The 14158-nt window shown below is 43.4% G+C and overlaps 1 protein-coding gene across 1 annotated transcript in view; it reads left to right on the top strand.

Moving 5' to 3' along the window:
- Positions 1–14158, top strand: part of T265_12830 (hypothetical protein) — a gene marked incomplete at both ends in the record, with an annotated part of 30206 nt that overhangs the window by 3855 nt on the left and 12193 nt on the right. The window contains 7 exons of the mRNA XM_009165791.1: positions 2698–2852; positions 3978–4328; positions 6927–7022; positions 7124–7207; positions 7533–7657; positions 12271–12413; positions 13810–13943. Coding sequence (XP_009164055.1) covers positions 2698–2852; positions 3978–4328; positions 6927–7022; positions 7124–7207; positions 7533–7657; positions 12271–12413; positions 13810–13943 — 1088 coding nt within the window. The remainder of the gene's footprint in view (positions 1–2697; positions 2853–3977; positions 4329–6926; positions 7023–7123; positions 7208–7532; positions 7658–12270; positions 12414–13809; positions 13944–14158) is intronic.

Raw genomic sequence — 14158 nt, 5'->3', positions numbered from 1 at the left:
CACACATTTGACACAAAGTTTTGTCAGTGAAAACTCTGAAACCTAATAATGATCCAAAGTTCATATTTTTCAAGTCTGAGCACGTGATCAACGTAGTCTTCGAGTTACAACAAAAAAGGAATCTTTTTTAGTGTCTGCTCAAGCTACCTAAAGAAGAGACTAGCTGCTGCGACACTACTCATGTTTTCGATTGTGAAACAAAAACGGTAAGTGGATGTTCAAATCAATTTATCTATTGGTTCACTTCTGTGCATGCCAAGACATCCCTCAGTGTCAGTTCCGTGGGTGGTATAGTTCTTATTGCCAGTCACTGGACGATAGGAACCCTACTCCAAAGTGTGCTTACTTGTGGAAGTGTCCCGTGCGTGTCAGTTCATTGAGGCTTTTGGAAGAGCAGTGTTCGGTCAAGGGCATCGAAAGCACGCTAAGTACTAGGGAACAGCTACAAGTACATTGTCTTCAGTCGTACAGAGCTCTCAAACTTTGATGCTTCATCAAGTGACTTTAGGTTTGTAAGCAAACTTGAGTGCATCCTTAGAGGTGCGCATCAAGGGATGCTTAATAGTAGAGACCAACCTCTCTAATACCTTAGGCAGGACTCAAATGTATAAAATGGGACGGTAATTTGTGAACTCATAACGAGACTACTTTGGTATGAACCTTATCCTTTGAGTTCTCCACCTTTTGAGGGCCTGTTACTCTTTAGGGACACGACTGGATGAATGAGAGATGGAAACAGAAATTTCAGTGACACAGTGCCTTTGAACCAGGGGAGATAGCTTACCAGATTCACTGAACTCGTCTGAGGAGAGATTCGTCAGTTTTTTGTGCACGTCATTGATGGGCTTAGTGGTGAGTTGTATTCACACCCTGGTAAAGTAAGTGAGTTACTGTTTTTGGTAACAAACTAGCAACTGAGCTGGTTACGAATGCTTTATAGAAAGCGTTCAGCTGTAGCACCATTAGGGGAATTCGATTCAAAGATTGTTCGGTCTAGAAATCTCAACCACTCTCCACATATATGTATGCCCTTTTCTTATGATGATGGGGACTCTTGGGTGCATGTGAAGTTAATGAATCAGGATTGATACATATGGTAGCCATGGAATAACTCAAATACAGGTAAGTTTTGATGGCTTGACGATTCATCGCAATTGGTCATCTCCGAGGGTCGTAGAGACTCTACTCAACTTGGTTGCTGAATGACCGCAAAGCAGCTTTCCAATTTGGGACTCGCGAAGGCTTAGTAAATTCCTGAAGTTGTTTTCAAATGTTTCATCTCTCGCCTATTGTCTAGCTGCAACATGGTTCCCCACGGTCTTCCTGGCGCCTTCCATTTCCTGTCTTTTTCTTGAAGATTCATCGCAATTGGTCATCTCCGAGGGTGGTAGAGACTCTACTCAACTTGTTTGCTGCATGACCGCAAAGCAGCTTTCCAATCTGGGAATCGCGGAGGCCTATTAAATTGCTGAAGATATTTTCAGACGTTTCGTCTCTTGCCTATTGTGTAGCAGCAACATGTTTCCCCACGGTCATCCTGGTGCCTTCCCTTTCCCGTCTTTTTCAAGGTGGCCAGCCCAAACTTGTCCAAGGTTGGCCATCTTCATAGCAAAGGTTATAAGGTACAGACCTCCAACGCCGAGCATCGGGACTTTGATAAATTTACTCATTGTCCTCTACCTGGATCACTCTGTAGTTAGTTTGTGTGAAGTGGGCTTTAGGGTGTACTTGATCCACTCCGTGTTGTGCTTCTACTAAGGTAGATAAACATAGGGTACTCACTTTACGCTACCCCCTTGTTCCCCAATACTTTTCAAAGTTTTGATGTACAAACACCGGTTGTCCAACGATTCACTGAAATCCACCGTTGGTAGGGTGACAGCTGATCTCTTCGTCGAGTTTACCTATTGATTTTCAAACGTCATCAGTATGCTAACAGACTTTGTGAGTGCGTGGCTGGATGGTTATCTCCTCGTTTTATCTAGTTTCTAAAGAGCGCATCACATCTCCAAGATGAATGGTCGTTTGAGGACTGACTGGTTTTGTGCAGAAGTTGTCCAGGAATTAGGTTGGTTATCCTAAAACATTACCATGTGTATGCCTCTACGAGCTTGGGACAATGCTCAATTCGCAGAAAAGCCAACAACGGAGCTACAAACCGGATGCAAATTTCTTGTTACAGAAACACAGCCAGATAAAGTAGTAGATATGACGACAATCCTATGAAAACATTTGATATTTGCTCAACTGACGATCGATACATGATGGCTTCGTGGAAATCAGTCTCCCTCAACCGACTGTCAACAATTGTGAAGTGGAACGTCAGGGATATCACATAACTTTGTCAATGTTGTTCCTAGTTTCTTTCCACTCGCTGTGCTTAAAATAACAGTGTTCACAAAATTTCGTCGCTCAGTTTGTCCTAAAAAGTGAAAATTCCAAGGACGTATTGTAACGAGACGTTCAGTTTCCGAATTAACCATGAAATGTCATTCTAGACTTTGGAGAGAACGTTTGAGAACCCTCTCGTTGTCACTGGTTCAGTGTTATGTAGGACCGAGTCTTCTGCAAAATGTGCGCTTGCTAGGTCCATCAACCGGACTATTAGATATGCACACAATTAATGCAACGCATTGGTTTCAAACCCTAGCTTCGGTCACTTAAATTCGTTCAGCTGTAACACCCTTTCGGTTCTAGCTTATATTACCACGCAAAGGAGGCACGAGGACTGGGATACTGCCAGGTTGCCCAAGCCTAAACAGGGGAAGTCGAGAGGCAGATTTCGGGGTCGAACCACGGACCCTCTAATCAGAACATTCGCATTCCAACCACAAAGCCATGTCGCTATCTCGGTCAGTACTTCAGAAGAACTTGCTCGAGTATTTCGAAAGACCAAGTGACAACTTTCACCGCTGTCCGCAGATTTTTCAGACATTTCAATGAATTTCCAACCAACCAAGCAACCGTCCGGATGGAATATTAACGAACTTTGCAAAATCTTGTCAAAAACAATTGGTACTCGTGAATTCTCGTCCGTTTGAAGCTTCAATAATTCAAACACAGGAAAGCTACGTAACACGAAACCTACAAGCGTTCCACTCCCAAGGAACAGCGGTCTTAAAGTTCTCGAACGTATTTGATACCAAAAAAGGAGGTACATTCAACCTGCCCTCAGTGGGATGATTACTTTTTTGTGTCTGTCCCCATCAACATCTAGGCAATTATGCGGTACTTAAATAGCCAAAAGTAACGATCTCATTTGGAAAATGTTTGTATCCAGCACAAGCAGTTTGAGGTTGCACTCTGAACTGGCTTCTTGTAGAAGGGGACTCTCTGTAACATGTAGTAAAATTAACATATTATTTGTAGATGATTATGGAGTTTTTAAAACTCACGCTGATATCACTCTTGTTTGGACAGCCATCCTGACGCAATCATACGGGTAAGCCCACCACACTTGGGAGGGAACACTGGACTCGAGATTAGCTTTAATTAGAGGTTATCTGCAGTGTGTATCCTTGGACGTATAGGGATTTGAATTCCGGGCACGTGACATCCAAGGCGAGTGTGTCACCACTACTCCCTTTGCGCGCGTTTGGACAGCGGAACGTGCCCAAGTTGGAACGACATGATTGGTTGGCAAGGGATGTGCACTGCTGATGAACTCCAATAAGAAAAAACGCGAGTCTCGTGCTTCCCCACCCGTTGATGTGAACTCACCAGAATGATTACCCCGGAAAATGGGATGACTGTTCAAACAAGAGTGACGTGATCATAACTTATTAGGACCTTTAGAAGTTTTAGGAAAGTTTTCCGACCAAATTAATCATTCCTGATTCGCCTGACGTTCTACGAGCATACAAAGATGATCATGGGACTCACTCAACTCTCCAACTTCCACAGAAATTGCGCTTCATAATTTGTCTAGTTTGTGCGTTTGTGACAGTTGGTGCATTGCTTCAATTCTTTCTGAACAGTTTGCTCCAGAACCCGCTCGATTGTATTTACGATGGCAAGACGGAAGCATCTTGGAACCGATCGATTTATACACAGTAGTATATGGTGCCTGTGCAGCGAATCAAGTGGTGATCTCACTGAAAAGCATGCTTTATTTCCAAGGCCGATATCGAAACAGTTCAAGTGCCTGCAAACTCCCCATGAACAGACCATCCAGTATTGTTTGTAGACGCCAGCCTCTAGAAGCTTACAGACCGGTTCGACTGCACTGGGTGGCTGACATGGATGCGCGAAATCGCATATTGTCTATATTCGAAGAATGGCAGCCAGTCGATGTACATATATTTCTGTACGAATATGAACGATACCTGGTGAGTTCATCTTTTTTGGTGCTGGAGTTTATCTGTGCTCTGTCAGTCTAGGTATCTACTTCTTTGTTGGTGTGACTGAGGCTAAAACGTGTTTCAGCCGAGTTGAACTCACAAAGCGGGCACCCGCGGTCTTGTGGCAAATACACATAAGCCGGAATCCATAGGGTTTACCGGTCGGTCAGTAACGTTGCGTAGCCTAATCCTCTACCATTTCTCTCATGTTTCTACATATTTACACAGTGGAATGTCAAGCAATCGGTGGCTTCCTGCAGTGGTCAATCTAGGTTTCTGCACTCGCAGTCATTTAGGATGTGCAGAGTCAGACCTCTCAGTGTCTAAACTGCGGTCTTTCCAATTACACTGTATCTTTTCTAGGGAGTTACCTAAAAAACCGACGGACACCATCCGCAGATACGCAAACGTCTCATGAAAAGGTCTTTACTAATACAATCAAAGTTATTCACATCGTACTTCATACACATTTGTGAACATTCTCGGCAGTAATCGAGTTTTGTAATCTTCACATAGGATATGTGAAGTCCGGTGAAGACCCGGAGTTCGAAATTCCCTGAGCTTTAGGAGATGTTCATGACTGAGGATGAAACAGCTGTTCTCGGCTTTCCAGTGTAGATCGGCTTCACCTGCAGGAAGAAACCTCCACTAAAAGGGAATGAGTTTTTACATTCGTACCCCTGAATTGTATGAGAGAATGTCAAGCATCCGATTGTGACAAAACCTGCTTTCTTTTGTGGTCTCCCTCAGCATCATAACCCTCAGATCAACTAAAAAATCTCTCTCAAATTCTCACAGTTTACCTGTATGTCTTACGTGATGGTAAAAGGACAAGCATCACACAGAAGCTTACGGAAATCCCTGTAGGTTGTTTTGAAACTTCAAATCACCGCTGCCTAGTACCACTTAGATGCGCTTCATTTGGACATGTACTTCTTGGCACTCTGCTACGGTTACAAATCTTCCCAATATAACCCACATAGACAGGAAATCCAGTTAGATCTCTCACTAACACCAGGTGAATTCACAGATGACTCTTTTGGTGACCAAGTTCGCTTTATCCGCTCCACATTTGCAAAACGATTAATAGTGAGCTATGGAAATTTCCCCCATCAACCTGATAAAATTGTCGTATCAAGGACTTCAATCCATCTTCACACGGATGATTCACACCGATGAACGATAGCCCAAAAGCTCGTCAGGTTTGCTCTTTTTGTAGGCATGTCCTTTCTTCCACCCTTCGATGTGGGTTCAACAGAGAAGGGAAAATGTCTGTTGGCACATGTGAATCGTTTCAACTAGGGAGCCAAACCGAAAACGTATTTTATGTGCACAATAAACTAAAGATGTGAGATCAATTTAAACAGCTAGATCGGAATAACAGAGTCCTGAGCAAGCTCATCCGAACTTGCGAGCAGTTTTTATTCTGGGTTTTCGAAGCTTTACGTTGAGTCTTCCTTTTCCAAACTGAGTGTTAAAAAACGGAAGTTCAAAGAAAGGGTTTAGATGGATCTGCAACTGGTAAGCTGACTGTCCCTGCTGTCGAATACACAATTATTCAAACCCCTTGGAGAGGTTTATACTACTGATAAGACCAAATTAGTAAAAAAGAATCCAGTCTGTTTAGGCTACCCGAAAAAATCCACAACGAAACTTTATATGCAGTATCACAAAGACGACTGACCGACAGTTACTGACTAATCTGGGTTTGCACTCCATGTTTGGAGTTTTCAGCAACCATATGAGTAGTGTGTTACGCCCATGCAGTTTATTGCGAATCTCGAAACATGAGTGGACTTGTGTAACACATTTTTCTGAAGAATACCATCATAGACAAGAGATTAAGTTAAATTCGGCTGATTTTTTCGACAAAATTACGTTTGCAGGTAGCTGAAAAATTCCATCCACCTTAAGTTTAGTTGGGTGATATGATTGACCAGGGCTCGGGGAATGCGCCTACTTGATGAGCCTGGGGAAGAACGAAACCGGTCGTGCATCGTGTATTACGCACAGACAGCTGGACTGACACGAGCGGAAGTCATATGGAATGTCGACTGCAAAATACCATTCTCTGTGTGCGAATGTGATGACTGGCCGTGCTGTTGTACGAGGCTTGAAGGACTGGTACCATGGCAGCGATCTCGTTAATCAAACCAACCAGTTTCACCGCTGTGGTCTCAGAATACATATGATGACAATTCAGTTGGGTTTCCGTACGGCAAAACGAACCCTGACAGATAGCACACAAGTGTTTCCACGCAAATTGTCGTAAGCCGGTTTTGCGCTTTGTTTCCCTCTCAGTTTGGGTGGAATTAGTGCGCTTCAAAAGACTTTCCACACTCCAACCGAAAGTCCCCCAAACAGATGAGTAAAACACACACGGCTTGATAAAACAGCAATAATAGGTCAGTAGGCGAGATGAAAAAATAGACCCAGGAGTTAGTTGAATGAAGTGAAACTGTAATGAAACTGTACTAGCCAGACCGATTGCCCAGAACGTGTTTCGTCCCAATAAAAAGAGAAAATTCAGAATGACAAAACCCATTCAACTGCTGAATCTTGACTATTGGTCTTTCTATTCCTCAGCCTTATGTAGAATCGATCCCCACGCGGCACTCTGCGGGTACCCCTCCTCTGTACAAACTTCTTGCTCCCTATATTCTTCCAGAAGACGTGAAAAAAGTAAGTCTGTCGCCTTCAGATCAATGTTCATCGCGTCAACCCAACGGTTTTATACATACGCGGTATCAGTATAACTGGCCATTTTGTAATCAATCGCTTAGATCATTGCTCTGGACTCGGATGTCCTGTTCAACTACAATGTACTCAACCTGTGGAAGGAATTTGGACAGTTTAAATCTGGTCAGGTGAGATTCGCGAATATTTATTGATTATTATTGCCAAACAAATTCTTCGATTTATCATATTTGCAGTTCTACTTAGTTTCTTCAAAGCAATTCCATTTTCGAACATCGTTCTTCTCAAAGCTGGTTACACTAAGAGTGATTTTGACAGGTGAAATCCTACAATTATATCCTCAAGGTGACTACTCCTGGGTGATAAACAGGGTGAACACTGAACAGTATCGGTCTCTTTGCTCCGCCCACTATGGTATACCAAAAGGCACGGTAGCTCTAGACAGCCCTTTATGGAGACAAAAGGAGAATCATTACATCTGTATTTATAGGGTAGTCACAGAGTGTTCCACAAGGTTGTGCCAGAATCTCCGTGAGGGGGCGAGAAGCGTCCAGTCAAGGATGCTCGATCCGGATTGGCTGGTATTCTGACCAATCAAGGCATGCCTTCGTTTGGTTCGGGTACTGCACGCGACACACCCGTCCAAATGATGTGATGTTCGGCTATTAGAGACGGCTGGCCTCCGAAAAAACAGTTAACAGCATCCTTCTCATACAACCATCATCTCTTGTCATTCAAGTCCGAGATTGCATAGCTAACCAATTGGTTACTAGTCTTGGATTTTGCGGTCTGATTATGTTGGTGTGTAAGTGCAATGCCTCAGAGTAGTCTTTCCTGCAACCTCTAGAAGAGCCGCGTTGTCGCAAACCCCCCGAACTTCACTATCTGGGCAAAACATCAAGCCTCGAAAAAGGTGATTCACGTCCCCAAATCGCCTCACTGACGAAAGCAATTTTTCTGAAATCAAGAGAATCAAATATATCTTTTTGAGACTCGATGAGAAACAATTTTCTGGGACCGTATTTGCCTGAGAAATAACTGCAACAAATATTACTGGCACAATTCAATCAGTTCGGTTAAAGGGGACATCAAGACATTTTGTTGTTGACCAAGATATATCGTAATTGTTCACGCAATGGTAGTTGGTCTGAGTGTGTCAATAAAAAAACATTGCAGAAAACTGTTTGGCATACACTCACTTGCTTGTAAATTACTCTACCTCCACCAAAAATGTGGACAGGCTTGAACTTCAAATGCAGTTTAGTAACAAAACCGGAACCTTGAATAATAGTGCAGTCGTTTAGGGATGATTGATGGACCATGCGTATGCTGTCAGAAAGTGACAAAGCAACGAATGTTTTCAGTAAAACTCTCATTTTCACACAAACTGGTTTTTTACGGGAGATTCAGCTTATTTTATCTGATTCTCTTGATCATGACCGTTCGCTTCAAACAGAACATTCGGTTGACGGAAACTGGGGGACTGCGCTTACCTGGTGATTTCCAAGAAGGATGAAACCGATCGTCGGCTGTCGAAGTTTTTAGAAAACTTATCAGTAGTGTGTTACGTTCAGTTCAACGATAGTTTTCTTCGGATTTATATGGACATGAGACTGGAACAATGGCACTAAAGTTACGTCTTTTTGAAACAAAGAAACAGTGCGAATATTTGTTGATTCACAATAGAGAGATCTTGAATAAGGCTGACGAATCGCCTCACAACTCCCCCAGCTAGTGTAAGACTGGTTTCGTTTCGTCTGGTAATCTGAGCGGTCTCTAAGGCGCCAATTTTGAGCACCTGATATAAAGAGAGAGTGCGAAATTGTTGTCTTGACATGTGATGAGACTACATTGTTACCAGGGGCCCTGGTCTTATCGTTTAGGTCCATATATTTGCTACATTTGTAGAACCCACATCAATCTCACTTGAAACGTTGTCCTTCCTTCATGACAAATTTTCTTAGAAGTGCAAGCGATGAACTCCAGCTTTGTTCATCAGAAATGAATATCCCCTGATATTTGTGAGACCCCTCCTCCGTCCTCCACGTCACTGGCCGGAGAGGCAAAATCTACCCCGACGCCGGCCGTTTGTCAAGCAGGTAAAAGGTCAAACGGCGGCTCATCCATGAAGTAAAGCTTAGATGTTCACTTTAAATAACTGCTAAGCGTATCTTGGATAGTTTAAATCAGTTAATTGTATCACCAATTTCTTGTTCTATTCGATTGAACTTGGGCCCTGGTCTTATCGTTTAGGTCCATATATTTGCTACATTTGTAGAACCCACATCAGTCTCACTTGAAACGTTGTCCTTCCTTCATGACAAATTTTCTTAGAAGTGCAAGCGATGAACTCCAGCTTTGTTCATCAGAAATGAATATCCCCTGATATTTGTGAGACCCCTCCTCCGTCCTCCACGTCACTGGCCGGAGAGGCAAAATCTACCCCGACGCCGGCCGTTTGTCAAGCAGGTAAAAGGTCAAACGGCGGCTCATCCATGAAGTAAAGCTTAGATGTTCACTTTAAATAACTGCTAAGCGTATCTTGGATAGTTTAAATCAGTTAATTGTATCACCAATTTCTTGTTCTATTCACGGCGATTGAATTTAAGGTATGATCCTTTCACATGATTTCAATATAGACAGATCCCTTTAGGAAATGCTATGGCCCAAGCCAATAACCATACTCTCCTTCGTCCAAACTGACAAGTTTTCTTATCCACAGTTAACATGGTATGATGGACACGCCCCAGCTTTCCAATTATTCTGCTATTTCGGGGTGAAAATTGGTTCCGATTTATAAACTATTCGCACCGGTTTTACATAATGAACTATCTTAGCTTCGCATTCAATCGATGAATGACAAGTGTTGCCCATCCGGAGATAACGAAGGAATTCAGCTTTACCATTTTCACTTTGGTTGAAGTAGGAAGAATTTGTGCGAAAGCGGAATCTGCAAACGAAACATCGCATATATTCCCTTGACACTGTGCTGTGACTTGCTGAACGGGCGTACAGCTCTGTGTCGGTCCTTGGTTTCCTTCCCCGTCCAATACGGTATATCAAAAGGCACGGTAACTTCAGACAGCCCTTTATGGAGACTAGGTAATATTACTACAATCGTACCTATAGGGTTATCACAGAATGTTTCACAAGTTCGTGCTACAATCTCCGTGAGGGGGCGAGAAGCGTCGAGCTAAAGACGCTCGATCCAGATTGGTTGACATTCTGACCAATCACGGCATGGCCTCGTTTATAGCCCGCACGTGACCCATCCATCCAGCTGATGTGATGTTTGGTTATTAGGAGCGGCTGGCCTCCGGACACACTGTGAGAGCGTTCAAATGCACACTGGTCCGCATGCGGAGAAATTATCTTGGGATTTAAGCCGAATTCCTTTAGGACTGAACTAATTGGTTTCCGAATCGTTTAGCTGCCGCGTAAAACAAGTCAATCACTTGATCCCTCTACTAGAGAGGGATTTGGGGAAAACAACTACCCTAACTGGACCTCATGAGCTGCTTTTATTTGCTTTGTTTATGACGGACTACTAGGATGTGCATCAGCTGAAGTGAAACAAAATTAGCGCCCCGACGGAAATGGCCGATGGAATTTTGTAAACCAAGTCCAGACGGCTTGGAAACGGTTGGTATCAGTCGTTTTTCCACAGAGCGAATGTCCCCATTGAGCACGTAGTTCGTCACACCCTCGAATGCACTTCACCTCGTAAGGGGAGGGACTACCGCTGTGCGTGCGTGCTACACCGAAACGATTGATCCACATGCTTGAACGCTTTGATAACTCATAACTTTAGATTAGATATGAGGCATCGTGTTTTGCAGACAGCATGCAGACTTGTCGCCGAGGCTACTCACATAGTAGACAAACTGCCAACCGACAGAAATCACGAATTGACAGCTAAGACTTTTTGCAGCCGAAATCGCACGTTCTTAGTTCAGACACTGTGATTCAGCTGCAAAATGTAAACAGATGGTATTTCTCCGTGCGCAAACTCATCGTCGTCTAAACTGCATTCGTTTCACGACTGTCTCCCTTCTGGCGGCACCGTGGCTTGGGTAACGAGTCATTGGTTTTAGCTAAAAAAGAGTTTTCTAGGAATCTTGGTTATATGGGTGAATAACAGTCATTACCTGCAAGACTTAGCTAAATCATCAGAGGGATTTTAACTTGAGATGGGGAGCCAGAGAGTTATTTCACTACATACGTAACCGAAAGTACATTTCTTGACCATGTTAACTGGGTTGTTATCTTTAACTCAGTTTTACCACCTCGCGGAATTCGGCAGGTAAAGAAAGGAAAGAATTTCATAATTCCGGTACAAATTCCTACAGTAGGAGGCATTAAAACTCGCTTCATTGCCTACTCATGAAAGTCCGATATTTAGCCGCTGGAATAAGTGTTTCTGTTGGAAATATATTTATTGCGTGGCGCATTAAAAGCGCCGGAAAGACTCGTTCTTCAAGCCGTAAGGAAGAACGATGATCTTCAGAGTATTTTGCGACAATTCAACGAGTCACGAGGTAACGGAGCACTAACGAACCCAGATAAAAGTCCGTTCACGCAATCTGACCATCCAAGAGGGAGACGCGTTGCTACACAAACAGACCCTCTGCAAAGTTTAGTTCGTTACTCTGTGGTTTATCAATAGTTGCCCCCTGGTCTGACAAAACGAAAATATTTAAGATAGCGCTGCGTCTCACAAAAGTCGCGCATTGATTCTCGCTAAATGCCTTCACTCGGAAAGTGCGTCTGGATCGATCGCATGGTAAGAGCCGTTTCCACGCACCACTTCATCTATTATTTTGGAAAGATTCTACAAGGTTAATTGTAGGCATGTCCACCGTTCTTCACCACTCCGAAGGCTAACTCTTGAAGTAACATGGTAGTTTTAATTGCAGCTAGTAAACTGTGCTAAATCTGGCAAGGCTGACAAAAAGTATATGAAGTGTTGAATGAGTTCTTCATCGAAAACTGGCCCGAACCACCGTCCACCGTCGCAGAGATCGTCGAGAACCCAGGCATTCGATCATCCTGTAATTAATTTCCCCTCAAGAAAGCCATATTCCTGGTAATAATCTCAGTGTAACGGGCGAACGGCATCTTCGAGTGACCCGTAATACCAGAACCTCCGAGTAGGCAAAACAAAGTCGGAGCTGGGTTTCTTTGCGGTACTATTAATGTAAGATAAATTCACAAATTATGCAAACCTCGACAGTAAATACTCGTCCAAAACAAATGGTCCACTTGGACTACAAAAGTACAAACTAAGGGAGCAAACAGGCTCCCACGTGGACAGTCACATGTGCACAAAGTCGGCTATAAATGGCCGGACGACCTCAAGGCCAAATGGGGGAAGTAGTAAGGACAAACAAACGTCAGTTCATATACACACACTAAACACAAAAGTGGGTGGGGGGTTACAAATGGGAACAGAATAAACGTGGGCAATGTTTTTTGTCAACGTAATGGATGATACACTCAGGATGCCCGAAACCCCACCGAAATCGCAATAGAGAAGCATCAAACAGGCGGGCCAGAAAAGCTAGCTTCCGATTGAACGTTCAAGTAGTCAATGAATTCAGAAACGGTTGACGACGATGAGTGTTTAGGCATCTCATAGAAATACCGCCGACGACGACAGGTGTTCAGTCAACACCGGTCGGACATCCACAATCAGGGTCTAAAGTGCGCCTCAAGTATCGCGAAGCCCCTTTTAACCTTTGAACTTATTTGTTAACGAGTATTTTTCAGACACTGGAGCAGGGACAGCGGTTAGACAAAATAATTGCAAGCTGTTCTTTTGGCCCCATCCGGAACCAAATATCCTAACTTCTCTAAACTCCCTGTGTGCTTGCAGATGAAACATTCTTGAGAATCTGTTGCATTAGTTATCTTCTGATCCCTGCTTTTTTAGAAATTATTCTCGTACACAAATTTTAAAACGCATCCACCACATGATTGTGCTCTAATCTTCTCACCAATTACGCACTCAGTTTCACTGCAGTTGAGTGCCACACTTGCACACCATATTTCTATGTACTACTATATATATATACTATACTATACACTGACTTCCGTGAGGCTGCGGAAACCCTGTTGCGAAAATTTCCACCTTCAAAAGGTGAGATGTTCTCATCACACGAGTCAATTTGCACGGTGACCTGTTTCTCTCTCTCTCGGCCTTGATGAAGGTGAAAGTGCGTTTGACAACAATTCTCTGTCGCTGGATTTATATTAGTTTATGCATATATGAGCACCTTTCCAACTGTTTATTCGAGTTACCCGAGATTCTCCATCACCAGGCATATTCTGGACGCATCTGGCCTCACACCAGACTAATTTTGGATCGGCTATCTTCCAAACAGGAGCTTTATATCTTACAGTCAAATGCCATCTCAAAAACATACCTCAGACCAACCTTTTATCTCCACGGCCTTATTGCGATAAACAAGGATGCACAAGCGCCTAATTCAAGTCTGTCGCACATCCTTAGCCCTATTTCAACCTCCATTCGTGGTAGTCTACCAAATCCGACAGTTTGTTCCCCCCTTACACGCTCAACATCCTATCCCAACCCATCTCAACCTCCGTACACCTCTGCCTTCGATGCGGAGTTGTTTATTAAAGAAACACCAAATGAACAGACTATTGGACAGGGGAGAGGGACTCTCATATGCGTCTTATTTAAAAAACTAAATATCCATCTCCTCCTTGAACGCGTCTTCCTAAACTTTCCTGGATATTCATTGACTAGTACTTAGTTGCAAGTACGTGCTACAGAGCGACTCGACAAATTCAGTAATAGATCTCACTTTTCAAGAGACGCGAAGAGGATTCACGAGAAGGCACTACTCGCATGCCCCATCAGTAGTATTCACCGTTACACTAGTAGTTTATCAAACCCGACAGTTTATCCCCTCTTTACACACTCAACATCCTATCCTAACCCATCTCAACCTCCGTATATCGTACTGTCGCACAATGTCTCTAATATCGATTTTTGCATCTGTACGGGCCATTTTACACTTACGCTGAGCGTATACTGCTAGTATTAGTGCACAAATGATGATAGCCATAAACAAACCAGGGTGTATGCAATAATA

Source organism: Opisthorchis viverrini (genome assembly GCF_000715545.1).
Source record: "Opisthorchis viverrini unplaced genomic scaffold opera_v5_18, whole genome shotgun sequence".
Lineage (NCBI taxonomy): Eukaryota > Metazoa > Platyhelminthes > Trematoda > Opisthorchiida > Opisthorchiidae > Opisthorchis > Opisthorchis viverrini.
Note: the sequence above shows the minus strand (reverse complement) of the source record. Positions and strands in the feature narration are given on the sequence as shown.